At 39.1% G+C, this 27,928-nt stretch overlaps 4 protein-coding genes and 1 non-coding gene across 7 annotated transcripts; 3 read left to right on the forward strand and 2 right to left on the reverse strand.

Annotated features, from left to right (window-relative positions):
- The first annotated feature begins 481 nt into the window (after positions 1-481).
- Positions 482-2,525, forward strand: LOC149019344 (Tetratricopeptide repeat (TPR)-like superfamily protein). The gene has a single exon (XM_089151015.1). The coding sequence runs from the start codon at positions 587-589 to the stop codon at positions 2,477-2,479; it is 1,893 nt and encodes a 630-aa protein (XP_089007141.1). The 5' UTR covers positions 482-586; the 3' UTR covers positions 2,480-2,525.
- A 558-nt stretch (positions 2,526-3,083) lies between these two features.
- Positions 3,084-4,350, reverse strand: LOC149019345 (F-box/kelch-repeat protein At3g18720-like). The gene is made up of 2 exons (XM_089154081.1): positions 4,322-4,350; positions 3,084-4,041 (listed from the first exon to the last, which is right to left on the reverse strand). The coding sequence occupies exons 1-2, from the start codon at positions 4,348-4,350 to the stop codon at positions 3,084-3,086; spliced, it is 987 nt and encodes a 328-aa protein (XP_089010207.1).
- A 5,533-nt stretch (positions 4,351-9,883) lies between these two features.
- LOC149019346 (uncharacterized) lies at positions 9,884-14,714 on the forward strand. 2 transcript variants are annotated; one of them, XM_089153374.1, is made up of 3 exons: positions 9,884-10,107; positions 10,737-10,803; positions 11,007-14,714. In XM_089153374.1, the coding sequence occupies exon 3, from the start codon at positions 11,228-11,230 to the stop codon at positions 14,432-14,434; it is 3,207 nt and encodes a 1,068-aa protein (XP_089009500.1). In that variant the 5' UTR covers positions 9,884-10,107; positions 10,737-10,803; positions 11,007-11,227; the 3' UTR covers positions 14,435-14,714. The 2 variants fall into 2 exon arrangements, with proteins under 2 accessions (XP_089009500.1, XP_089009501.1); XM_089153375.1 differs by lacking the exon at positions 10,737-10,803.
- Positions 14,715-19,640: 4,926 nt separating this feature from the next.
- On the reverse strand, positions 19,641-19,712 carry TRNAP-AGG (transfer RNA proline (anticodon AGG)). Its single transcript has one exon. It is a non-coding gene; the product is annotated as a tRNA-Pro (tRNA).
- A 134-nt stretch (positions 19,713-19,846) lies between these two features.
- LOC149019348 (uncharacterized) lies at positions 19,847-27,888 on the forward strand. 2 transcript variants are annotated; one of them, XM_089153376.1, is made up of 8 exons: positions 19,847-20,353; positions 20,447-20,833; positions 22,740-25,108; positions 25,207-25,476; positions 25,595-25,675; positions 26,121-26,232; positions 26,336-26,402; positions 26,852-27,888. In XM_089153376.1, exons 1-8 carry the CDS (start codon positions 20,263-20,265, stop codon positions 26,946-26,948), a joined length of 3,474 nt encoding a protein of 1,157 aa, XP_089009502.1. In that variant the 5' UTR covers positions 19,847-20,262; the 3' UTR covers positions 26,949-27,888. The 2 variants fall into 2 exon arrangements, with proteins under 2 accessions (XP_089009502.1, XP_089009504.1); XM_089153378.1 differs by having other exon boundaries at positions 20,459-20,833.
- The last annotated feature ends 40 nt before the right edge of the window (positions 27,889-27,928 follow it).

The following is a 27,928-nucleotide window of genomic DNA, read 5'->3' on the forward strand; positions in this document are numbered from 1 at the left end:
ATTCTTCACAAGCTATAACCCAAGTAACCACTCCGAACGTGGCACTCTGGTGTGTCAGTGATTTACTAGACACCATTTGGGATCTTCAAGAGGAATTTGTCAATTGTTCTTTTGTCTACAGTCTACATGAAGTTAATGAGGCACTAGACTTCTTGGCTAACCATGTCCAAGGAGCCACCAACATGCCAAATTAACCGTCTAAATGATATTGTTCACACATACTGCGGTGTGGTCATATCTATTACCGTCTGTAATTTTTCCTTTTTTATTTATTAATACTACACGCTTTTATTCTAGAAAAAAAAAAAAAAGAAGAAAAACAAAACTGCAAAGCACAATAAGCCCAAACAAGCGCATGAACCCAGTATATCCACAAGGCCCATTAACATCGTTACATCCTGACCGTACATTGAAGCCCTAAAGGCCCACCCAACACCACCGGAGACTATCTACAGAAAACACAATCGAAGTTTTACTTCCGGCTTCTATTTCACGAATCTCAGTGTGGACTCATATGATCTATGGACTGAGTCGCCTGACTGACATAGCTCTTGCGTCCATATGTTGAATCTCCGAAGAGAATGACATGCGTTCAAGCTTGTTTCGCACTACGTCTACGGTCTTCGCGCTTGCGAGATCGGGGCGGGTTGATTGTGCGAGAAAGCTGTTCGATGAAATGCCGCATAGAGATATTATTGCTTGGAATGCGATGCTTGTTGGGTATTCCCAGTCGGGTTATTCCCAAGAAGCCATCTCTCTTTTCTCCCACATGAGGGTTGTTGCACATTTGATGCCTGATCATTTCTCGTTCACCGCCGCTCTGAGTGCTTCGGCAAATGCCGGTGAACTCCTTTATGGAATGAAGATTCACGCTCTCGTCATTGGTCTGGGCTACCAATCTTATTTGCCCGTCTGCAATTCGCTTATAGACATGTATGGAAAATGTCACTCTCCGTGCTGTGCAGTTGAAGTATTTAATGAGATGAACCTCAGGAGTGAAGTTTCGTGGTGCTCCGCCTTATTTGCATATGTTAAAGCCGGTCAGCTCGTTAGTGCCCATGAGCTATTTGATACAATGCCCACACGGGGGGAATTTGCATGGAATATATTGATAGCTGGTTATGCTCGTTGTGGGGAGATCGAATTGTGTTTGAGCTTGTTCAACGATATGCAACGAGCTGGTTGCCGGCCTGACCTCTGCACATTCACTGGCCTCATGAACGCCTGTACTGAAGTTGCAGTGCTTAGCTACGGAATAATGGTGCATGGTTGTATCATCAAAAGCGGGTGGAGCTCTGCAGTGGAAGCTAACAACTCAGTTTTAAGCTTTTATACCAAACTAAGCTTCTTGCACGATGCTGTGAAGGCTTTTGCATCTGCCAGGACTAGAACCCAGGTCTCCTGGAATGCAATGATCGATGCTTTCATGAAGGTTGGAGACATCGACTCTGCTTTAGCTATGTTTTGGCAGTCACCTGAGAAAAATGTTATATCATGGACAGCTATGATCTCAGGGTATGCAAGGAACGGGCACGGAGAAGAGGCCATTGGTTCCTTTGTTGATATGATGAGGAATCTTACCATACCCGATGACTTCACATTTGGGGCTCTCCTTCATGCGTGTTCTAACTTGGCAGTTCTCGGGTGTGGTGGGATGGTACATGGCTCTATATTCCGCCATGGGTTTCATTCCTTCACCTATGTTGGCAATGGCTTGGTAAACATGTACACCAAGTGTGGTGACTTAGAAGGATCATGGCAAGCTTTTCTTGATATAATCAACAAAGATTTGGTCTCCTGGAATGCGATGCTATTTGGGTTTGGCCTGCATGGTAAGGCTTTTGAAGCTGTAAAGCTTTATGAAGAGATGGTGGGTTCTGGTGTAAGGCCTGACAAGGTGACCTTCATTGGATTGTTGATGTCTTGTAACCACTCGGGGCTAATAGAGCAAGGCCTGGTGTTTTTCAAATCAATGCAATCAGATTATGGACTTGTTCATGAAGCAGATCACATAACATGCATGGTGGGCATGCTTGGCCGGGCTGGGTACTTGGAAGAAGCAACAGAGATGGTTGAGGAATATTCAAGAACAGTGAGCATGAAGACTAGCTCACAAGAAGCTCTTCTTGGTGCTTGCGTTTCGCATGGAAATGTGGAGCTTGGGACAAAAGTGGGAGAGAATTTGATGATTATAGAACCTCAGAGAGATGCTAGCTATGTGCTACTGTCAAACTTGTATTGTGCAAGTGGACAATGGAAGGAAGCAGAGGATGTGAGGAAAGCATTGGTGAAACAAGGGGTAAAGAAGATCCCTGCTTGTAGTTGGATTGAAGTGGGAAACAGGGTTATGGTCTTTGTAGCTGGGAAACATTCTTATCCTCACATGGAAGACTTGTTTAACACATTAAATTTTCTAAAATCTGAAATGAGAAATCCAAATTTGTTTGGCTTTGAAAATTATAAAGCATTTCTATCTTAAACGATGAAATTTCATGGTTTTATTGCTTGAACTTTTGAACCTCATACAGGACTTAAGTAACCCCCAACCCCAAACAATTCAACTGAAAAGAATGAGTATTTGGGTTTAAACTCTGTCACTTACCAATGAGGTAAGTGTTTTTATTTATAGAAGAAATTCAGGTATTTTACAGTTATAGGATTTGTTACAACGATTACAAAGAGTTGAGAAAATATAGGACCTTTCAGATTTGAATTGAGTTCAAAATTTTAAATTGTAAGTATTTGAAAAACCCTGATGGATATCCTTAGGATTCTATTTATCATCTACTAACTAGAGATAAACAGGAGACCTTCTCTAGTTTTCCAGTGGAATCAAAATACAAAATAGGACTTTACCGTTCATGCAACAACATTACTTGAAACCTGCAAATCCTGAATTCGACTAACAATTGAACATCATAAAGAAAAGACAAAATAACTATTTGTTTAAACAAATAATAACAATATCAGCAAGTCTGCATAAACAATCAAATCTAGCACATTATGAAAAGGGGAGAAGAAGTGAAATCAACAACTCAATTTTCTATATTTGAAGTTTTTGAACAGAATCAAACCCTAATGGGTCACCAGCTATAATTTGGAGGTAGCTGATTGAATCGAGGTACAATCCATACACCTTTGAGGTGCAGATCTGCATCTGGTTCAGTGATATTCACATTGAAAATCTGGTAGATGCGATCATCGTCAGACAAACCTTTTGCTCCACAAATGGAAATGGAAAAAGGTTCTCCACGTCGTCTCAATATGTTGTTAATATAATTTTGCCCGAAGTAATTTCTTGCTACTAAAAATGGAATTACTAATGAAAACTGAATAGAAGTAGCAGTAGAATGCACAGCGTAAGGAAGCCATTCTCCTTTATCCGAAGAGAAAGTTACTAATGCATCATCCGAATCCCGAAAATACCAAATGCCATCACAATATGCGGCGCACATAATGTCGGGTAGGAACTCGTCTTTGTCGAGAAAAACATGTTTACTCCATTCAGTAGCACCACGTCTAATCAAATATAATACCCAGTGCTCGCTATCTTGATGATGAATAACACAGACAATGCAGTCCTGCGAAGTAGGAGATGATGAGATTGCTCCAACACATTCAGAAAAAGATGAATCTGGCAATGGTGGGAGGTCTATTCTTGCTCTGGAGAATGGGCAAAAGAAGAAGACAGAACCATCTTTGTAAACAAGAAGCCATCCTCCATCTGATGCAATACAATTCGCACCTTCCAACTCACGGATATCTATGATGTAACATATTAATCGCGAGTTGTTTATCAAAGAGCACTTACGAACATCATCATCATAAAGTAGAAACCATGGCGTTCTTTCGATTTCAGCCGAAGCATTAACAGAAGCAGAAAGCCACGACTTACAAGTACTTCGGAAACGCAACAGCTCGATTATACCCAGACGGTTTGCGATTAAATCAAGAATATCAGGAGGAAGTTCAGACCAAGATCCTTCGGCAACATTATCAAGATCACGCAAACCATCATCTTCTTGGCTGGTTTTTTTACCACTAACATTGAGGAAGACATGAAGTTACAATCGAAATAGGAGCAAAAGAAAAAACCCTGGTTTCAGTTAATCTAATAATGTACAACTTCATATAGGGAAACTGAATTCATGCTTTATGCATTATTGAAGATCATCTTCCATCAGGTTGGAAAGATAGAAATTATAAATTGCAGATGATTTAGATATCCACAATAAAAGGGTTTTATGATAAGTTGAACGGGTAACATTATGAAAATCAAGAATGGTACAGAGATAGATTGGAAAAAAGAGAGAGACCATACCCATGTTCATCTGTAAACAAAGACTCCATTGCCGATGCGAGAGAGAAGAAGCGGCGAGTGAAATCTTGAAAGACTAATGCTTATTCTACTTTCTAAGGACTCTTCTTCTACCTATTATAAACTTTGGTGATCCTTGTTAATGATTTCAATTCCATTAGCCGCGTCAAATAGCTAGACTTGATGAGATAGAATGAACTGATCGGCTAGTTTTACTATGTCAGTCTTGGATTTTGTCGAGAGTAATTGATGCGTTCTAATCTGACCAAACTGCCTTAGCCTCTCAGATCCAATCACAAGATCGAAGTAGGGCGATCTTGGATGGGCTAATCTCTTCTGAAGGGCAAGACCTCTTGGAATGCATATGGAATTAGGGGTGTAAACAGATCAGATTTGGATTAGATAGTAGTAATACCATATCCGCATCCTATTATATTCGGACAGATTCGGATAATATCCTTTCGGACGGGACGGATTCAGTCGAATTCAAATGATAATCCGATAATTATTTTCTTAAGTATATTCTTCTAAATGGGAATGAATACAAGTTTTCGACTACCTGTTTACATCTTTACCATTTTATTTGTGAGGGCTAGGTTTGAAATTTAAGAATTTAGCAACTTTAGTAGCTATTTTAGTAGAAAATCTAGAAAAAAATAGTCACATATCATAGGTAAAAAAAATTAAAAAAATAAGAAAAATAAATTTAAATAAATAACTTAATCGGATTATTTTATCGGACGGATAATAATCGGTAAAAAAGGGGTATACCATATCCACATCCTATTAGTAATCGGATGGATTCAGATATCCCTAAATAAATGCGTATGCAAATTCATAAACGGATTTCGATTATCCATTTACACCCCTATATGGAATACTTTGTCGTCATCTCTTTGATTGATCATTGTATTCAAACTTATGTTCTATATAAAATGGATAAGAAAATTCTAGCATGGATCTTATTTCTTGTTATTTGGTTTGGAAATCCACTCTCAAGTGAGTTTTAATAATGTTGCTCCAAACCTCTCCCATCGGATTAGGGAAATTTACTCACGGACAACTCATCTAGATTTACGATTTCTCTCATTTCCCTAGGTTGCTTGTAATTGCAAGAATTACATCAGAATGGTTGACATTTAACAAATGAAATTTTGCAATTGTACGTAAAGGAAGTTGTGGAACTATCAAATGGGGTCTCATGGACTACAGGCAGCAAGTTGAAGTGCTATGGGCCTATGAACCCTAGCCATGATGATTGGTCTCCACTTGGTCAAAAAAAGAAAAACAAAGTACTTAATATCACTATCGATGTAAGAGATACGATAGGGTTCAACTCACCAAATGCTCTCAAGTTGTTCTGTAAGCGAACTAGAGGTTGTAAACTCTAGGAAATTTATCATATCCATTTTCTGCATAGGCCCTAGTCATGATGACTGGTCTCCACTTGGTCAAAAAAGGAAAGAAAAAAAAAGTACTTAATATCACTATCGATGTAAAAGATATAATAGGGTTCAACTCACCAAATGCTCTCAAGTTGTTTTGTAAGCGAATTAGAGGCTGTAAACTCTAGGAAGTTATCATATCCATTTTCTTGTCAGAAATAAATAATCTATTTCCTTGTAGATATATAACATGTGTCCCAACATCACATCAAATGGTTAAAATTTCTTTCTGACAAGACATAAATAATATATTTCCTTGGAGATATATGACATGTGTCCCAACATCACATCAAATTGTTAAAATTCATTTATAAATAACATCAATGAGCCCATTTCATTGTCAGAAATGGAGTTGATATGAATCTGTAAACTCTATATGATGTTTTCAGGTTGAATGGATCTTTTCTTTCTTTCCCTCAAAGAATAAATAAATAAGATGATTGAATAGTATTCTATAAATCCATAATTTTTTCAAAGTAAACGTTTCTCTATTTTTTTATTTTTTTTATGGAAGGGACAAACAAAACATCCAATTCTTTTCGGAACAATGCTTGGTCCCAATTGGATCTTTCAATAGGTTTCAAGCCTAAATAAAGTTATGATCATCTATGGAGAAAAATGAGCAAATGGATTTGTAGGATTCATAATAAATTCTTTTATCTCATCTTGATGGAGACGATTATTCATCTACTTTCCAAATTCCATGAATGGCTGGCACATTGAAAACTATTGAGAATGTTGCTTCCATAATTGATCTGATTCAACCTATTTGTGTTACATCGAGAAAAGAAGGATCTAAATAATCAAATAACGTAATAGAATCTCTTGTTCAGTGGATGCAGGCAATTTTGCCAAACCACGGCAAATAACTTGTAGTTGTGAGCGTGTTTTGCTTGTATTCTTCTTTGTGGTTACGCATCTATTCCCAATAGTTTGTTCTCAAAACCACAGATTAAATTTGTATTGATCAATAAGTAGGAATAACTTTTTTTCTTGAATGGATCATATTCCAATTCCCATTCTTAGAACTTATAACTATATAAGAGAGAGAATTTGAGACTCTCAAATGGGCCAAGAAATAGAAACTTTTTCTATGGCTAATAATTACATGGCCCATGTTCAACATCAAGTGTTGTCTTATTTCTGATAGCCCATTCCAGCCCTCAAGCCCACACTTTCCATCTATCACACAACATTCAACCCCTGGGAGAACTCAATTGAATCATGCAAGTTTTTCATGTAGGTTCATGATAACCGTGTGGTGGTTCCAGGTTTCAAATTCTTCAATTGAAACCAGTCATGATAGCTCAACTACGGCTTCTTCGAGCCATATATCATGGTTGAGTGTGGCCTCTAATGCTCTAATAATTCTATAACTCATTAATCGAATATTAATTTTGTTAATTTTGATATGGTGAGTTTAGAGGATGGATCCTCCTCAGCAATCATGCAAGCTTAGCCCATTATTATTTGAACCACAATAGCAACATGCATCTTTAACTTTGGACCCTTGTGTGTCTATTGAGGAAATTAATGCCCCGGATGATACAAACTTGGTTATAGATATCCATAACCCAAGGAAGATGGCTGCCTCTTTTGCATGTAGTCAATGTAGGGTTGGTAGAGTGGTAAAATCCATACTTCTCAGTGGAGAGGTCTTGGGTTCAACTCTTGCAAACGACAAAGCACCCCCCGAGGATGTAATGATCAAGGTGCGCGTAAGCTGGCACGGATGAACCTCAAATACCAAATATATATATATATATATATATGATGAAGAGGATTCATCTGGATGATGAGTTGGGAGTATTTTCCTTTCAGGGGTGCTTGGGGCCCTAGTATGGATGCTTTGGCCCGTAGAGCTAGTGGTCACTCAGCCCCTTTTTTAGGGGTTGTTATGAGAGCTAGGCTCTCCCATTCCCATTTCTTCCAGGATGAGGCAGGCTACCCTCAATCAGCCCCCACGGGGATCATAAGGCTATTATGTTGCAATTGTCAAAGGCTTGGCCCTCTTGACACAAAGTTACTTACACAAGGTGTGAAGAAAAAGTAGGCCCAGTATCATCATATTGTTGGAAACCAAACAAGGCAATGCTGGATTGTACAGAGTTTCAAGAAAGTTACATCTTAACCCTATAGGTTTGTCGAGCGGTATTGGTATACTTTGGGATGGTAAGGTCTCTATCATTATTCTCTCTTCTTCTTCCAATATTGTGGATTTTCTAATCAAGGATTTGGTTTCTAACACGGAATTTGGATTTACTCTAGTATATGGGCACCTTCAATTGGAGGATCGAGAGAATTTGATACGAACTATCACATTTGGGCTTATTTGGAAGTTTTCCTTAGCACATTCTTGGTGATTTCAATGAAATATTTTGCAAAGAGGAAAAACATTTTTTTTTTTTGGGTGGGGATGGAGGGGTGGTCCAAAACCACAGGCACAAATGGATAGATTTAAAATGGTCATTGAGAGTTTTAATTTAATGGACGTTAAATGTACCAAGCCAATGTTTTTGTGGTCTAATAAACATCAGAGAAGGGATTTAGTCAATAAGTGCCTAGATTGGGCTTTTGTTTATGTGTAGTTTCTTGATTTATTTGGTAGTATTAATAGTCATAGACATGCTATGGCGGGGAAGGCAGAACACATTCCCCTAGAGGTTTTCTTGTACCCACCAAACAAACAAACTATAAGATTTCATTATGAAACCAAATGGGAAGATCACCCTAACCTTACCAATCAAATTTTCATGGGTTGGAATTCTCTCAATTTAGGCTCTCCTACCTACTAACTCCATCAAAAGATCAAGAGTAACACTAAATCTTCAAGGTTGTGGACTAAAGATGTTTTCTACAATGTCTCAATCAGATCATCCCAACAACTAGAGATTTGTCAAACCAAACTTTCTCTAAGGAAACTGCTAAGGAAGAACTTGACCTAAAGAGAGAAATTGAGACACAACTTCTAGTAGAAGAAAAATTTTAGTGCTGAGATCTAGTGTCTAATGGTTGCAGGAAGATGATAGAAACACAAAGTTTTTCTATGCTTTCACTACACAAATGAGATAGGAAAACTCTATCACAAAACTTAAGGACAAACTGGGTAATTTGTTGTCTAAGGACTCTCAAATTCACTTTGAAATCTGGTCCCACTTCAATTCCCTCTTCATAACTTCTTCCCCATCCCTACCTAGGAATTTCTTCATAGCACTCTGTTTGCATCACAACTTCGGATTTAAATTCGGATAATTGCCTATCGGATAAAATTTTATTCGGGTATAGTAAAGTATTCGACATTTTTTCTTTGAAAATGGATGATAATCAGATTCGCAAACCAGTAATCTGTACCTGGATAATCGAAAATCGAAAATTCTTTGGATCAAGTAAAGTATTAAACATTTTTATCTAAAAAAGGGGCTAATAATCGGATTCAAAAACCATAATCGATAATCAAAAATAAAAAAATGACAATCACCATTCAATAATCGGATAGGTTATCAGGTCGAATTATTATTGGATTATCCGATAAAGTTCTAAATTTGGATTTAGATTCGAATTGCGGTTTTGCTAACTAGATTTGAATTTGGATATTGGCATATTCAAGCCGAATCTCGTGTGTTTACTGGTCTACTTTTAAGAGTTTGTTCAAAAAAAAAAGGTCTACTTTTAAGAGGTGAATTGCGGTTTTTTTTTTTTTTGGTAGAAAGGTAAATCATGATCTTTACTTCATCTGTAGCTTTCTTTTCCCCTATCAATTCTTACCCTTCTTAAGTTATAAAATATTGGCTCGGACTTATGTCGGGTCGGACCCGACCTGATTTTCACACCCTCTAATTGGGAATTGCATCTGGACTCTTGGGCAAACAATCAAAGTTAACCTGATGGCACGTGTTTCGACATTTTCGAACCAAAACTCACACGTGACTCCGCCGAATTCTCCAAATAATCCCAACAGTAAAAGATATTTTTGTTTTTCTCTTTTTTGGGTAAAGATAAAGATATTTTAATTCGAGCATCAGATAGTGCACACCAACTAAAAAAGGAAAAAAACGAAATGATAGTCAAGAAAATTGCGCAATAACAAGGTGTCGTAAGTATAAGAAGAAAGAAACTGGGGCTCCAAGGAATTAGTGAGAAATTTGGGGTTTTCTTTCTCAGTCACTTTTCTTGTATTTCGTTCCCGCTGGGCGGGTGCTTTCCCTCCCTATTTTGGGTTCTGCAACTCACACTCTCTCTCCCCCTCACCAAATCTCATCTTCGTCTTCCATTTTCTCTTGTTTTTCTCTCATTTCTCTTACCGGAAATCGTCAACTGGTTTTATTCGTCTTTGAAACCGAACAAGTAAGTCCACGATCTGTTCACACATTTTTGTTTGCATCAACTGGCTTGCATCGTCTCTGTTGATCCTTATTTCTTCGGTTTTAAGCTATTCGAATTTGAAGATGCTTACTGAGATGTTCGGTTACATGTAGAAGCATTTGCATTTGTTGTTGTTTTTCCTTTTCATTTTCATTCTAGGGTTGTTATATGCTGGTTTGTTTCTGATGATTTTGTAGCTCACTTCGTAAATCTGATTTCCTCGAATGTTGAGAATCTAGGGTTTTATCGTAGTTTTAATATGTGTTGACAGAACTAGGGTTTTTATACTTCATTTTGTGCCTGATTAGGTGTGGGTGGTAGTCCTGTGTGGTGAAGTGATGCTATATGATTCGTAGACTTGCATGCAGTAGACGCCGATATTCTATCTGGTTTCCTTGGTTGTTTTAATGGTCGTCACTGTCCATTTAGAATTTGAATTTATAGTTGATGCATGTGAGCTGATGTGGTGGTGTATGTTTGCTCAAAGTTCAAATATGAACTACTTAACTGTTCCTTTGTTAAATTAAGCTGCTCTTTATTGTATATGGGGTCGTTCTCTTGCTTATATTCATGCTTAACAATGTTAACAAAAGCATGGTATCGTGTTGCAGGTATTTCTTACTTTTTCAGACCTTGGCTGTATCTATCTACGAATTTTAGGCTCTTTGGGACTGTCTGGTAATTTGCTTGCCCCTGCAAGGCAATGTGGTTTTGTGTGTCCTTTTTTTCTTGTTTTTTTAAATTTCAAAGGAATGCATATCATTTTCATTTTGCCTAATTTTTCACTTAGATTGAGATTCTGGGTGTAGTCTCATTTACTCTTGTTTATTTGTTTTCCTTAGTTTTGTTGTTAAGTTTTCTTACCTCTGTTTTGATGACAGCTAGTGTTGATTTGGCTTGGTTGCTGTGGAGTGTGTGGAAGTGGAATTGAGTTCGTGGATCATACGGTCTAAATAATTTTGGAGGATTAGGGAGAGTTATTAAAGTTGGAAATGGCAGATGAAGATCTAGGCTGGTGTGCAAGTTGACTAGCCCAAGAATGAGGTAGGAACTGCGTGTGTGCGAAGCTGAGTTGAGAACCCTTTGAGATTTTGGATCTGCTATGGAGTGCAACAAGGAGGAGGCTATCAGAGCCAAAGAAATTGCTGAGAAAAAAATGCAAAATAAGGATTTTGTTGGGGCTCGGAGGATTGCACTTAGGGCTCAACAACTGTATCCTGATCTAGAGAACCTTGTCCATATGCTTACTGTGTGTGATGTACACTGCGCTGCTCAGCAGAAGCTCATTGGTTCAGAGATGGACTGGTATGGAATCCTTCAAATCACTCAAACAGCAGATGAAGCATCCATAAAAAAGCAATACAGGAAACTTGCTCTCCTACTTCATCCTGATAAGAACAAGTTTGCTGGAGCTGAAGCTGCCTTCAAGTTGATTGGGGAAGCACATAGGTTGCTTACCGATCAGCAAAGACGGAATCTATATGACATGAAGTTTAAACATTCAGTGAGAAGTGCCGCCCCAAAGCCGCCGCCGCCGCCGCCACGGCAGCCAGCAAATAGGAACACTTCTGCCAGGAAACCATCTGAGACTCATAACAATTTTACGAATACTACTTCCCAGCAATCAACAGGCTTGAACATGCGTCAACAACAGCAGAAGAAGAACCTACCAGAGTTCCCTAATGGCCAGCAGACTTTCTGGACAATCTGTCCATCTTGTAATATTAGATACCAGTATTACAGAAATATCATGAACAAAACTTTGCGTTGTCAAGGTTGCACCAAGTCTTTCATTGCCTATGATTTAGGTGATCAGAGTCCGGTTGTAGGAGTCAACAGTAATAAACCTACATTTGCTCAACAAAAGGAGGTTCCTGGTCAGGGTGTCAAATTTGGTTCACTAGGTAATACGGGGAAACCTCCATTTGGTGTAGGGTCTGAAGAAACTTTTGGTGCTGGAACTGTTAGACCACAGACTTTCTCAAAAATGGGTAGTACTTCTGATTTTAGCAGGGATGCTAAAAGCACAGGAAAGGAATTTGGGAATGTGGATATGGGAGTTGAGGAAGAAGGCAAGAGAAGGCCCAAGAACCAAGCAAGAGAGTCAGAACCTTCCCGGAACACATTTAAGAAAAGACAAAGGAAATCAGACTCGATGTCCGGTGAAAGCGGTGACACTGGAGGCAGTGTTGACCCAGAAGAGGACGCTGTTTCTATAGAAGATCATGCTCATCCAGCCAGGCAGAACCATGGGGCTCATTACCCTAGGAAATCAATTCGACAAAAGATTAATGTCACTTATAAAGAAAATTTCAGTGATGACATTGCGAGTCCGCAGAAAAGATCTAGGGTGGGTGGATCATTTTGTGCCACAGGAGGGTTGCGCAACAGTTATCATCCAGCTACTTCGGCTGCTGCATTTGATAATGATGTGAAGATGGAGACTCCTTTTCCTGAAAATTTACCAAATGGAAAGAATGTAACTGAGACATACAAAGAAAATGGGAAAGAAGCAGATGTAGTGGCTGACTCTAAATTGACCAGGAGCCCAAAGACTATGCCAGACCCTGAGTATTATAATTACCCTGATCCAGATTTCAGCAACTTTGACCAGTTAAGAGAGTTGAAACAGTTCGAAGTTGGTCAGATCTGGGCCCTGTATGACACTGTAGATGCCATGCCTAGGTTCTATGCTTGTATCCGTAAAGTGTGTTCAACTGAGTTTAAGGTACGGATTACTTGGCTGGAGCCTGCTCCAGATGACAAAGATGAGATTGACTGGGTTGAGGAGGATTTGCCTGTTGCATGTGGTCGGTTCAGATCTGGAAAGACTGAAGATACTCATGATCAGCTTATGTTCTCTCATGTTATTACGTGGGAGAAAAGCAGGGGATCTTACAAGATATATCCTAGAAAGGGAGAAACATGGGCACTCTTCAAGGATTGGGATATTAAATGGCACTCTGATCCAGAGAACCATCGATCCTATAGGTATGAATTTGTTGAAGTAATTTCAGAGTATTCAGAAGACTCTGGTGTTACTGTTGTTTACTTGGGTAAGATGAATGGATTTGTTAGCCTGTTTAGTCAAATCAAGAAGGAGGGCATTCATTCCTTTAAAATACCACCCAATGAATTATTGAAGTTCTCTCACAGGATACCTTCTTTTAGAATGACAGGCATGGAAAGAGAAGATGTTCCAGAAGGATCTTATGAATTTGATCCTGCTTCTGTTCCTATTGATGTTGAAGTGTGTGCACTAACTGAACATATGAAGTTGAGTGTTCGAAGTGAGGGTTCATGTCCAAAGTTTTCCAAGGTGGATGCAAAACCCAGGGTGGAAAATGCCTCACAAACAAGGTACTCAGACAACAGCAACCAGAAAAAGCCAATTGAACTGAATGGAACCCTTAATATACCAGGTCAACAAAATGTAAGTCAATGTCCAGGCAAGGAGAAGACTCAGAATCAGCGAATAAGTGTGAAAAGTGCCAGCTGTGATAGCTTTGCTCAAGCAGGTGTATCTTCATGTCAGGATGATGAGAAGAAGCATAAAGTGGTCGAAGACACCATAGCAGGTGGTATACCTCAGGATACTGGTACCGCCACTGCTTCATCTTCATTTTCAGAACCCAATGAAATTCCAGCAACAGAATTCTATGAATTTGACACTGACAAGTCCATTGAGAAAATCAAGACTGGTCAGATCTGGGCACTCTATAGTGACCTTGATGGCATGCCCAAGTACTATGGCAAAATAAAGAAAATTAAACCTGCACCTGATTTCACTTTGTGGGTCACGTGGCTTGAATCCTACTTCTTGCCAAAGGGTTGCATTGAGTGGACTCATGAGGATATGCCTGTAACCTGTGGTGAGTTTAAGGTTGGAAATGATACGAACGAATATAATAACATGTCTTCCTTCTCCCATCAAGTAAAATCTGCAGCCATTGGTAAGAAGCATGCCATCTATCCTAGGGAAGGTGAAGTTTGGGCATTGTACAAGAACTGGGATGCTAATTGGGAAGTTACCAATTTGCATGACTGCAAGTACGATGTGGTAGAAGTTCTTGAGTGTAATACATTCGGAACAAAAGTACAGGGCCTGGTACTGGTAGATGGTTATAAGACAGTTTACAAGGCCACAAGGAAGAGAGGGTCAATGGCCACCATGGAGATCCTTCAGAGAGATTTGCTTAGATTCTCTCATCAGGTTCCTGGGTTCCGACTGACAGACGAGAAAAGTGGCAGCTTGCGAGGTTGTTGGGAGCTTGATCCTGCATCTTTGCCATGTGGCCCCTGCACTTAGATTTATTTGAATTGAAATATCCGATGGTATGTTTTCATCTAGTCAGTGCTTCTTGTAGCCTGTATCTTCCCTACAAATGTTTGTGACATGAATTTGTGGGAAGAGCTTTTCTAAAGAACAGCTTCTAACCTTCACTTTTTTGGACTGGTGGCTGATACTACCTCTTCAGCCCGACTGATGGTGCTCGATAGGGTGAATGTCTTGGTTGCTCCCTTAAAGTGAGCATCACAGGCCGCTCCTTTGAAGCAATGGAAGTAGTCTAACAGTGATTTTTTTCCCTCTTTTGTTGGTTTTTTTTTTTTTTGGGGGGGGGGGGGGGGGGGGGGGAGTTGGACTCGAGAGGTAACAATGGGGCAATGTTAATAGTGGTTTTTCTGCTGTACCTAATCATTTTCATGTTTTGAATGCTTCAGGTTAGCCATGAAGCTAGCAATCATAGCTGATTAGTAGTGGAATCAATTTGGACAAGGTGAATCATGTTTTTTCCCTACTATTAACCATGGATATTTATGTGCCGTCGTTATCTGCTCGTTTCACTCCACTCCTTTTTCTATTTTCTGTTTAAATCTCCTGGTCTCACTGCAGTTCACTTCTCATTAATTTTGTTATTGAAGTAGAAATGTTCAAGCATACTGGATTCGCAGTTTTACCATTACACCCTTGTCCATTGATATTTGAGGCCACGAATGGAGTCCTATGGTTTCCACCTACTGAACGGAGTGAAGGTTCCATTATTGTTATGATGTCTAGGGGCAACTAAAACTTGCACCCTTCTCCCACATTGGTTTATTTTCTGAAGCCATTTACTACTCAGAAAAGTGAATGTTGTTTTTTCCTTTGAGGCTATACTGATGTGGGAGATATGTAATTGGTCGGTCAGAGACCAACAACCCTATCTACCAAGGAAATCAGCAACAGCCCTCTGGTTTGAGGTATGTGTCCTGACTTGACTCTAATAGAAGTCTTGGCATATACCTAAGGGGTTGGTTCCAATGGTGAAGACCACGATCTCATAACATAAGATGATGAATTCGAATACTTTGAGGTTAGGGGTGACGTTCCATCTATATAAAACAGTTATTCTTCTCCTCTTAAAGCCATCAATTCCTAAAAAAAGAGTCTGGGCATACAGCAGGGGGAAGAATTTCAGTGCTAACTTGATCCCAGACAAGTTTTATCAAGGATGGTGTGAGGGAAAAATTATTCATGTTTTTCTGAGGTTGAGTGTGAAAGCTTTCCTTTTAAGTCTTGGAAGAATTGTTTGTTAATGCTTGCTGGCAGTTATGGTGCTGTCAGGTCCCAGAGATTAAGAGCAGCGTGGCTGGAGCTGGTGTCTGTATTGAGTCCAGCAATAATAACAGAAGAGGTCTTATGGGGATTGAGTCCTCATTTCTTGTAGTGAGAGAGCTACCGTGAGAAATTCTCAGCCACTGTTGCCTGAACCTTTCCAGAAGTTCTCAACTGGCATCTGTTGATGAAGAGGGATTCGGAAGCAACTCTTTACATGCAATCGTCTTGCATCAGATAAATGCCTCAGCAGCTGATGACTTGACCCAGTTGCAAGTATACCACTGGAAAATTGGGTTTCTGCTGACAATAACTAGTGTCATTAAAGTGATTACCTTGTGCCGTTATTGATTCTAGGTCTAGCTCCAAATCACCGGAAAACTGGACTTTTCATATATTTCGGCATGATAAAATCAATCCTTCCGACACATGCTTTTAGAGGTCTCGGTTGGGCTCTCTTGTGCCAGGCCAAATCAAATCTACCCTTGTATCAACTAAATAAGATCTTCAGAACTGTTCTAAGGCTCTTTTTGGTATCAATTATCATTGTCAATTATGAGAAATTTTTATTATTTTAAATTGTTTGGCATCTATTCTGAATTTTAGTTTTATTTAAAATAATAAAAAAAACTCCCAAAATCCATAATGAACTTTTTGTCCATTATGGATTATGATGAGAATTTCATTATCTTCATTTGTGTAAGTTTACTTAAAGTTCTATAAATAAGATGAGGATAAAATAGTCAATACATATTCTTTTATAACAACCATATTTTTTACTTCTTTTCTCACTTGTTTACTATCATTTTTAACAATCTTTTATCTTGACACCAAACTTATTTTCCATTTCATAATCTATTTTCGATAAAATTCACCAAATCATTTTTTATTATTGACCAAAAATGAATTCTTGTACTTATTTATTTTAAATAGACATAATAGAGAATGAGAATTGATACCAAAAAGAGCCTAAGAGGCGACTATCTTTTACAAAAAACAGTGTAGAACGAAAGGTAATAATCCATTCTCCATTTTCTTGCAATCAAGCAATTCTAGCTTAATCTGCATGCGAGTTTGGGGCACTAAATCTTGGTGCTTAACGTTCAATTAGGGTATAACATTTTTTGTTATTTTTTAGGGATGATGTTTTTTTGAAATCCTCTAATCTTGGAACTCGCTGGTCTTTTGGAAACTTCTGGAAGGTCCTTAATATTCCCATGGAAGTAGAGAGACCATGGATCATACTTAGCCGTGACCACTTGTCAGTTCCCCTGTGATTCAACTCTGGGGGCTAATATTGCCAAAAAAAAAAAAAAAAAAAAAAAAAAAAACCTCTTGGCGGCTAAAAAACATGAAGCGGGAGAAAGAAAAAATAATAACAAGATGAACAAATTGCACTGGCACCCCAAAATAGAGGCCTTAAAGCACTGACATCCCATTTTATGTTTAAAAAACACAGACACCCCAATTCAATAAACATACTAGTCCATTCTGTTAGTAAAACGGTTAACCCACTGTTAAATTTTTTTAATTCCAAAAATACCCTTACTTACATCTGAGAGAAGAAAAAAAAAATCCGTCCGACCTTCGTGGCTTTTTCCGGCGAAAACAATTTTCTTTTAGATGTCGCCGGAAAATGGCTGATTTTCTGGCAAATCAGCGAAAATGTTGAAATCTCGTTGGATCTCTGCCCTTTCCTTCAAATCTCTGAGTTTGTTCGATGTTTAGTTGAAGAAGAAGAAGAAAGAAACAGAAGAGTGCACAATGAAAATGCTCTTTGCTAGTCTGCAATAAGAAGAAACATAAAAAAATATCAGAATATACAACTAACAGGGGTTCTGAACTAATAATGTAAGGCTTAGTCATTATGGGCAAAGAAACAATAGAAAGCAGGTAGCGAGAATTAAATATCTCACATCATCATCGTAGAACTTGCAGACTTCGCAGAAGTATTCACCCATATTGACACCACAGTTGGAACAGAGCTTAGAAACCTGAGATGTTAGAATATCCAAGAAACCAACTTGATGTCACTGAAAAACAAATAAAAATAGAGAAACGAAATACAAGCCTAAATGCACCAGCACCTCACCTCGTGCTCAGTATCACAAACTGCACAAACAACTTGAAACGTCAATTTCAAGCACCATTCTCCGTCAGCAACAGAGCACCACCAACTGCACTACCACTGCATATACCACCACCACCACACGCACGCAGCAGTGCAGAGACACTCAAAGAGAAAGAGAGTTGGATCAGAATCCCCTTCCCCTAATTCTATTCTCATTCACTTCTACTCGACATTTCTCTCCACCAAACGACTGTGCCTTTGCAAATTCTCTACCATTCTGGTTCTGATTTTCTGTGATTACCTTTTTTTCTTTATTCTCTTTGTGTCATCAGGAAGCAACAGAGCTTTTCTTTGAGGGTCCTTGTAAAGCTTCATGTTCCTGCAGGGTTTATGGAGTGAGAGCAGGTCTGAAACAAAATCGGAATTCTAGTTGACTGGAACAGAGCAACATCGGATTTCCAGAACAGGGCTTCGTGTTCCTGCAGGGTTTATTCTTGATGTTTCTCAGTTCAGAGTTTTCCAGAATATAAACATCAGATTTCTTTGCTTTTAGGGTTCTGAATCTTCGAATTTTTACAGGGATTCCGGGCGATCTCGTGGTGTTCATGGTCGACGTAAATGAGATAAGGAGAGGAGTGACCATCGGTTTCCTCGTAGTGACACGTTTCACGACCCAATCTGGGTTCAAACGGTACCCACCAGCCGGCGGGAACTTGGGCTTGCGGTGGTTTTCCTCGTACACGCAAGGATGACTCGCCGGATGCGAGGGATTTCCTCCTCTTCCTTCCTCTTCTCGTCTTTACAGAATAGATTTCTTGGAGAATAAATAAAGGGTATAATAGTCTTTGCAAATATATGACTAACAAAATAATAACCATTCTAACAAAATAGGACTTATGTGTTTTTTAAATATAAAATGGGGTGTCAGTGTTTTAAGGCCTCCATTTTGGGGTGCCAGTGCAATTTGCTCTAATAAGATTGATGAAATTCTAGTCCCCAAGAGAGAATTTAGGTTAAAATTGCAATCTAAGTCGTATACAAGTTCGAGTTTCCAATTAAAAATAGCCACTTAAACAGCATCTAACGGTCAGGGGCTGTCTTGCTGTCTTTTTTATGAAGAATATTAGGGTATAATTTGGCAATGCTGGATTGGTAGAATGATAAGATCCATACTTCTTAGTGGAGATGTTATAGGTTTTACTCTGAGGATGTAATAATCAAGGTGTGAGGTGCAACATCATGTGCAATTTAGGTTAAAATTGCAATCTGAGTCGTATACAAGTTCGAGTTTCCAATTAAAAATAGCCACTTAAACAGCATCTAACGGTCAGGGGCTGTCTTGCTGTCTTTTTTATGAAGAATATTGGGGTATAATTTGGCAATGCTGGATTGGTAGAATGATAAGATCCATATTTCTCATTGGAGAGGTTATAGGTTTTACTCGAGGATGTAAATCAGAGGGGGGGGGGGGATGTAATAATCAAGGTGTGAGGTGCAACATCATGTGCAATTTAGGTTAAAAGTGCAATCTGAGTCGTATACAAGTTCGAGTTTCCAATTAAAAACAGCCACTTAAACAAAGATCTAACGGTCGTGTGAAGTATTGGGGATTTTGGCTCTTTGGTCCTTTTCTTTTTTATGAAGAATATTGGGGTATAATTTGGCAATGCTGGATTGGTAGAATGATAAGATCCATATTTCTCAGTGGAGAGGTTATAGGTTTTACTCTGAGGATGTAATAATCAAGGTGTGAGGTGCAACATCATGTACAATCAGGTGTGAAATTTTGCAAAATGATAAAAATCTTTATATGTTGTGTCACAATTGATAAAAAGAGGAACAATTCAAGGGGCATTCCGAGAATTGAACTCGGGACCTCTCGCACCCTAAGCGAGAATCATACCACTAGACCAAATGCCCAAGACATGTGATTTTGGGAAGTGACTAATATTTGATCAAATAGAAAAAAAACCCCAAATAGTGGCGCCATAAAAAATTCGCGGCATTTCTATCTCAGAGAGGGAGTAAAGGGGAAAACAAAGAAAAAAGGAAAATTGGTCGCGGCATTAGTGTTTGTGTTTAGCAACAAAGAAGTTGTAGGGGAGGCAGAGCAGAGGCCATCATCCCAATCAGAATCTGTCGTCGCTTTGTTTTTGTGTTTCCCTCCAAATCTTGAATCTTTCAAACCAGTCCCCCATCCTCATGTTTTCTTCATCATTGATTTTCTTTCAGTTTTTCTGTTTGCACTAGAAATCGCAGATCCATCATCTTCTCCGTTTAACCATTCTCCCGCATTACGTTGCTGATTACACCAGGCATGTCATCGCTTCCTTTTCATCCTGTGAATGCCTCACCTGTTATATAAGTAATGGAATAATTGATCAAACTCTTCTCTGTTCATCTCTCTTACTTTCTAAGGGTTTTGTTTGTAATCTTGGTGTTTCAGTCGTTTGCACGGAAGGTAACTGAGATGGCTTCTGTTGGAGCAGATGAAAAGAATTCTGTTACAGATGGTATGGATAGTGACGCCGACACTCAGTCTCCCTCTATCTCCTCTTCCGGTAATGGACCCTCACTTTGTCTCTAAAGTTTTGATTTCACAAAAAAATTTCCTTTTTTTATGAACATCGCTGTTAATTGTTAACGAAACGTAGGCGGTGAATCAGACGATGAAAGTGGCGGTGGTTTGGAGACTTTAGAGTGTACCGTACCTTTTCACGATACCGTTCCAGATGATATCGCCTTGGCTGAAACCCAGTTGTTAAATGTTGGTGATGAAACACAAGTATTGGATTATCAGGATTGGGGCGATATGACTCAGTTGGTGAATGGGTGTGATGATCAGGTGTTGGCCGACAGTGATAGTCAAGGAACAAATGGAACCCTAGTATTAAGTGATGTAGATGATGATGATGGCCCTGAACGAGGACTAGGGGATGAAGTTGTAGAGCAGGAAAAACAACTCAGTCATTTCAATTATCAGGCGGAGAAAGACTATGTGATGGATTCTGATGCCTCAACCAACGATGACCATGGTTCAGGTCTCTTCCAAACTCTCATTAAGAGGAACAATGCGATGTTACTATTAAGTCTGTTTATTTATTTGTTCTATTTGTAAAGCAGATTGCCTTTTAATATGTTTTTCTTTTAACTGATTTTTCAGCTTGTCATCTATTTTATGGTTACTATGTAAGGTGTCCAGCGTGAAAGCATTTGTTAGGTCACTTGATAATTGTGATTGCTTAGAACTTGCTTTAGAGTTGATATGCCAAGGTTGTGCCTTCATGTCACTTGTCTAAAGTACAGGATCTGGCTTGGATGGTAGTTAATTCTATTGAAGTCAGGTATTAGGCTAGCATACGTTTCTCTATGTGTGATTACACTCAGGGAGCTGCAAAGGTGACTCAATTATTGTGAATGAGCTTGAACCCAAAAATCAAACTCATTCTTATGAAAATATTGAACTGATACCCATGGTTTTCTTTTTTGGGTGGTGGTGTAGTGTTGGGGGTGGGTGACAGGAAGAGTTGGGATGGAGGTCAACCTGATTATAAACTTTTCCAGTTTGCTCCCAGGGAGTGCTTTCTGAAAGGTGAATCAGCTGGATTGTTTTTAAGGCACTGTTTATGTGGATGCCTTTGTCACTTCGCATCCAAGTGTCTGTCCAACTTATTAGGGACCACACAATGTGACATGTCCTAACAAAGTTGGTCGAGATCTTGACAGAATTTGACCAACTCAACCCCCTTGGTGCTCTAGATTCTTGGTTTGCTGCAACATCAATTCTGATCTTCGTTTTTACGGGGAATTTGTCATAGCAGTTGGAGATTATCATTGCTACTTGCTCTGTGAAATAGCTACAACAAGTTTTAGAATTAAAAAAATGCAAGCCTAGGGGAATTTTTCTCTGTTCAAAAAATGTTGGTTGGGTGTGAATTTAATTTGTGTTACACGACTTTGTCCATTGTATGAGTTGATGGTTTCCAAATTTCTAATGGTTATTGAGGATTTCTACATCATTCATCAAAAAGGAAGAAGGGGGGAAAAAACTGTTTACATCAAGTCTGTGATTTGATTGCTTTCTGTTAATAAATTTTCTGTAGAATAGGGTATTTTAATATTTTAGTACACCGTAGCATTAACAATTTATGTTCTGAAGTCAAAACTCCTGTTTGAACTTAGTTTTCACCGAGTCTCATAGTGCCATTGTGGTCAGAGGCACAATATAAGGTTTATACTTAGTTTCAGACCCAAACATGGTCAAAAACCCACTTAAATGGCTAAGCATGTTACCAGTCAAAAAAATGCACCACCTTGGATTTTTCTGAGTAAATGGACCAATTTAGTGTTGTCCTTTTTTATCTTATATGAAGAACGAGGGTAGATTTTACTTCAGTTTTCTTTATTTTTATCTTTGATTAAATTAGCATGTTGTGACATTTTCATTAGCTAACTCTATCTTTGTTTCTTGCTATTTTCACCAAGTCCAGTTCGAAGTTGTGAAAATTGTTGAAGCCATTAAGTTGATGTTCACTCTCTTGTAACTTGAACAAGTTGAAATCTCTTCTAAAGAGTTTCAAACCAAACTGAGTTCCTGAATGTGGTTTTAAGAATGCAGAGCCATGCATGCTCATGGCCACATATAGTGCAATCAGATGGGATAAATGCCCATCCAAAAATGGTGCAGAAAATTCACCCTCATATAAGATGGAGTTAATGGGAGAAATGTTCCACTCATGAGTCATGAATATCTTTTACTTGCTTTAAATACCAGAATGACTAGCTGTGTTATTTCTATTGGGCGTTCTGGGAAACCTTGTGTGTGCATGTTGGTTTAATAGGGCATTTGCTGCATGTTTGGTTATAAGTGGATTAGTAAGTGAATGTATAGTTAGAAATTGCCTACTTAATGTGCATTTTGTTTCTCTTTTCTTGTTGATGTTGCAGCATCTTTAAGGGATTCTGGTCAGGTTGTTGGCAATATAACATGTGAAGGAACTCAAATCTTGCCAACTTCTGACCCAAGTAACACTCAATTTGGATTGGAAGTTGTTTACAACTATGACAACTGGAGATGCAATGGTAACTCAAAGAAAGGGAATGCAACCAAGGGCACAGTGGGTAATACAACAGCGAGGAAACTTTTCAAAGATGATGATTCACTTGCTGAAACTAATGGACCAAACTGTGATAGTGCTGCCAAGGATGGGGGCACAGAACCAACTCAATTGGTTGCTGATGATCTTGAATCTATGGGGTTAAGCTATATTGGGTCTCAAGAACCTGGTGAACAGTCTCAAGCCAATGCACTGGATGTTGTAGATAAGTTTCTGTTCGTCAATAATGTTGAATTATCTAAGGATGTCGACCAAGAAACAACCATCAAGGGGAAGTTGCCTCCTGTTGCAAAAGCAAAAGGATCTCTAAGTTTGTTTAAGAGACCCAGTCATAAACCAGTTGGGGTTGTGGGAGTCTATGACTGGATTGACAGCCGTGAGGACGAAGGAGGAGGACATTTCTTCACAAAGATGAAAAATTTATTCTTTGGAGAAGAGGTCCACAGGAGATCTCTTACCCAACCCCGGAACTCGAGGCATGAGGCAGGCAGAGACCTGATTGAAGAGCCTGGACAGATGGAAAAAGTGTTCAACCACCTTCAGAAGAATATTGGTTTAACGCATTCAGACTCAAGGTTAATGATGCACAATTCTAAAGCGATGCACTTAGCTGAAACAAAAACCAAAAAGAATCTTGTGGGGGAGTTAGATAAGCAGTTATGCGTAGAATCTCCGGGGAAGATTTTGGATGCACCTGTTAATTGCTCAGAGTCACCAGGTGCATATGAAGTTGGTTTTGATACACAAATGGCTGCTGAAGCAATCGAAGCCTTATGCTATGGAGACCCTTTGAATGAAAATGCGACTGATGCACATCAAGTGGCAGAAGTCATGCCTTATTTAAAACATGTTTCCCCTAAAAAAAGGGCTCGTCCTCCTGGTTCTGTCGGCCATATGAGGCAACCAAAACAAAGGAAGAGGGTTGAATCCAAATCAAGCAAAGAGACTCTCGCTTCATCTCATAAATGCAGTAAGAAGCGTACAGTGAAAGTTTCTTCAGATTCAGAAATAGAACCAAAGTTGAGGAGAAACAAGTTTAGTAGTAAGCGACAAATGCATTCTGGGAAAGCTGTCAATGGGACTAAAAGCTCAGTCAGAAGATCGTCTAAACTTGTTCTGGAAAGAAAGACGGTGGAAAGTATAAAGAGGCCTCATGTTGAGGATGCTGGTAAAAGTAGTTCTGCTGCTACAAATGGACATCCTACCCTTAGTAAAAGGCGACACCAAGAGGAATATGGAACTACCACACCTGTTGCTCATCGGACTAGGCAGTCCATAGCAGTGAGTTCACTGAAAAAAACTAAGAACTCATTTGATGATTCTGGAGGGAAAGATGGCACATTGAAGGTTTCTGTTTTGGAGGACAAAAGGAAAAGGAGAAGTTTAGATGTGTATGCATCTGATTTATGGATTCATGCAGAAAAACATTCTAAATTAGATTCGCATCAACTTGGTGAAGCCAATAAAGGTAATGTCAGTCAAGAAGCGGAAATAGGTCTTGGTACACGTGAAGAATTATCTGCTACAGCCAGTTGTTTGAAAATAGGTGCATTGAAGTGCCCGAAAGGAAGAAGAACACGTAGATACATGTCAAGACACACAGTTAAGGTTGATAACCCTAATGACCCATCCCCAATAATTAATGGGAAAGTAGTTAATAATCAATCTTGTAACAAACCAGATCTCAAGAGGAAAACACGATCTGCTGCATACCCTTGTCCATCTTTGTCCTCTGCAGAAAGGAAGGCTGAAGACAAGTCATCCAGGCAAAACCATTCTGGTTTTGCTGATGCTGTTGGTAACTTGGATTCACTGGATGTAAATGGAAATTTTATCCTTAAAAGTCAGATTGGAGCCAAGGCCCTCTTGGAGTCTGACAAGAAAGATGAATCTACTGAACATGAAGGAAATGCTAAGTTAGAAGCATCACCAAGTGCAAAAGCTACCCCATCTCATTCTCCATGTACCACACCCATAAATGCAGCATCACCTGTTTGTTTTGGCAAGGGATATCCCAACCAGTCCTGTAGAAAGAGCTTATCAAAATCGTGCCTCAAGAGAGAGCTTACAAGATTAGGTGCCACTGAAGCAGTACCTATTCCTGCATTAAAAGATTTGAGAAGAAGAAGAAATATAACCAGTATCCGAGTATTGTTCAGCCATCACTTGGATGAGGATATAATTAAGCAGCAGAAAAAGGTAGATGTGTGCTTTGTGAGTGTGTGTGCTGCCTTATCATATGCGGGCAACTATTGAAGTCATAAACTAGATGTTGACATTTGATTTCGCTTTTACAGATTTTGGCACGCTTAGATGTTCCACTTGCCTCTTCTTCTTCTGATGCCACACACTTTGTAGCTGATAAATTTGTCCGTACAAGAAATATGTTAGAAGCAATTGCTCTGGGTAAGCCAGTGGTGACACATATGTGGCTTGAGAGCTGCAGGCAAGCAAGGTCCTTTATTGATGAGAAAAATTACATACTAAGGGATTTCAAAAAGGAAAAGGAGATTGGTTTCAGTATGCCAGTTTCATTGGCACGTGCAAGCCAATGTCCACTTTTAAAGGTTGGTGTGAAATGTTTTAATGGTTAAACTATATATCGTAAGGGGTTTGAATTGGAATTGGCCTATTTAATCTCGTTTTGATCGTTCCACTTCCGCCTCCGCTATAATGTTGCTGCAGGATAAACTAGTCTTCATTACTCCGAATGTAACACCTGGTAAGGAGTTGATTGCAAGCTTGGTCAAGGCAGTTGGTGGTCAGGTACCTATGTTTCACTGAAATTTTATTAGATTTTTAAGTTCTCTTTGAGAGTGTGATTGTGCTATCTCTTTCCCCCTTTCTCCCATTCAGTCCTGCGCCAAACTGTCTTTATTTTAGTTGTTATTATTTGTTGTAGTTATAGGCATTTGGATTATCTTAGTAGAGTCTTGTTTGAGTATGTTTCGTAATTAATTCTTGATCAGTTTATGTTACCTTATTAGTTATGGATTGATCTAAACCTTTCATTTTTAGCATTTTAGTCTTCATTACATGATGCATAATTATGATATTGTTCTCCATCTTACATCCATCACCTTTTCATGGTTTTAAGGGGGGGGGGGGGGGAGGGGATCCCTATTTATATTCCACTTGTCATCCCCCCAGAAAAATTCAATTTACCTTCCAAACTATTGACTCATTGTTAAGTTCTTGAATTGCTTCTCAGGCGGTGGAAAGAATTGGAAGATCTGCAGTTAAGGATGATAAAGTTCCTGATAATCTGCTGGTGCTTTCTTCTGAAGAAGATTATGCTGTTTGTGTGCCTTTGCTTGAGAAAGGTAAAGATCTGTCATTGTTTCCGTCTTCAAATGTTAAATCGTGAAGTTAAGTTCTTGGAACTTTTGTAACCTGAGATGGCATTTTTGTGGGTTGGGCTTGCAGGAGCATCAATATACAGTTCAGAGCTTCTACTCAATGGAATAGTCATACAGAAACTGGAGTATGAAAGGTGGGTATTGGCTGGGGAACATGCTTAGCACATTATTTTCTTAATGAAAAAGACACTTCTTATAAACTAAAGGGTGAACCAGTGCCAAAGGCTTCCGCACAAGCAGAGTCCATGGGATTTTCCTAAGCAGCCTTACCCCAGCAATTTTTGTTGAGAGACTGTTTCGGTACTATGACCTCATGCTACAACCGTGGTCCTCCGACCATCGCGCCAAGAGTTGCCCCCCCCCCCCATGAAAGAGGACATGATCATGGTCCTCTCTCTCTCTCTCTCATCCATCAACTCATATTCTGTAATCTCTACTTGCTTGGCTTCATGGGATGGGCATTCAGATGTTATATTTAAAATTTAATGGCAGATTTGCATTCTAGTATTTACTTTTGACATTACAAAGTTCAAATCATGATATTAATATTTGTCTTTCTGACACTGCTACGTTTAAATGACAGGCATGTTCTTTTCGTGGATCATGTGAAGAGGACTCGCTCCACAATATGGCTGAGAAAAGAGGGAAATCAGTTCCTTCCTGTAAGTAAATATAAATAGTCCCCCAACCCCCCTCTGCTCTCCCCTTCTCAAAAATGTTGTGTTCTGTCCTTTCTCTTTTAGGTGTTTAATTTAGCAGCCTCGCTAGGTTCTGTATATTTTGGTTGTGGAGTTAGGTTTTAGGATGTCATACTTCCCCTCACATAGGGCATTTTTTGGTGTTAAACACCAACCCACTGTTTTCCCGCTCATCTCAGGATGGAAGTGTACTGTAATGCTTATTTATGGAACTTTAGAGTTGAGAGATCTGAATCACACAATTCTCCTTATTTTTTGAAGCACAATGCCTTCTTATTTCTTGAGTGGTTTAGCCAACTAAAATGCAGTCATGGTGGATAAGAGTACTGACCTAGCTAAAGGAGGTAGTCGAGTTGGCAAGGGACCTATGTACAAGGAAGGGTGAAATCATGAGTTTGATTCCTGATATTTTTAGGGTCGCTGACGTGAGGGTGTTTAATGTTCTTCATTGCTTTTGGTGACTGATTGAACAGTTTTCGTTTTACTCCATTGTGACCTGGTATACAGTTGTGGGATTAATATAAGACTCGGAGGACTGGTCCTGTCATTAGCCAATAAAAAGATTAGGAGCAGTGACCCACAAAAGAAACCTTCTTCCCTGCTATTTTAATTATCAAATGAGAAAACAAAATTGCAATTTTAGTTACTTGAAGGTTGAACCTATGGTATATGATACTATCAAGAACTTTTAAATGTGCTGCAGTCAAACAGATGAATTGAAGTAATCATATTTTGTCTAGTCGAGTACTTGAGTATCTGTCTTCTCCACCCTAAGTGCCAAGTGCAGGAGAGGTTTTGAATCCAAAAGTGACCTTAAGACTTGGATCAACTATTCATATGCTAGAATTCAAGTTCTCTCTGTCCTGGACATGTTTCCTCTTTGGTCTCCGTCTGTGCTTCGTGTTTGTTCCTTTGCTTATCTCCATTGGTCTCAGGTTGTTCAATCCCTCGGGGCTGGACTT

This window comes from Hakea prostrata, chromosome 4 (genome assembly GCF_041222555.1).
Source record: "Hakea prostrata isolate BN-2017 chromosome 4, UWA_Hpros_2, whole genome shotgun sequence".
NCBI classification, from domain to species: Eukaryota; Viridiplantae; Streptophyta; class Magnoliopsida; order Proteales; family Proteaceae; genus Hakea; species Hakea prostrata.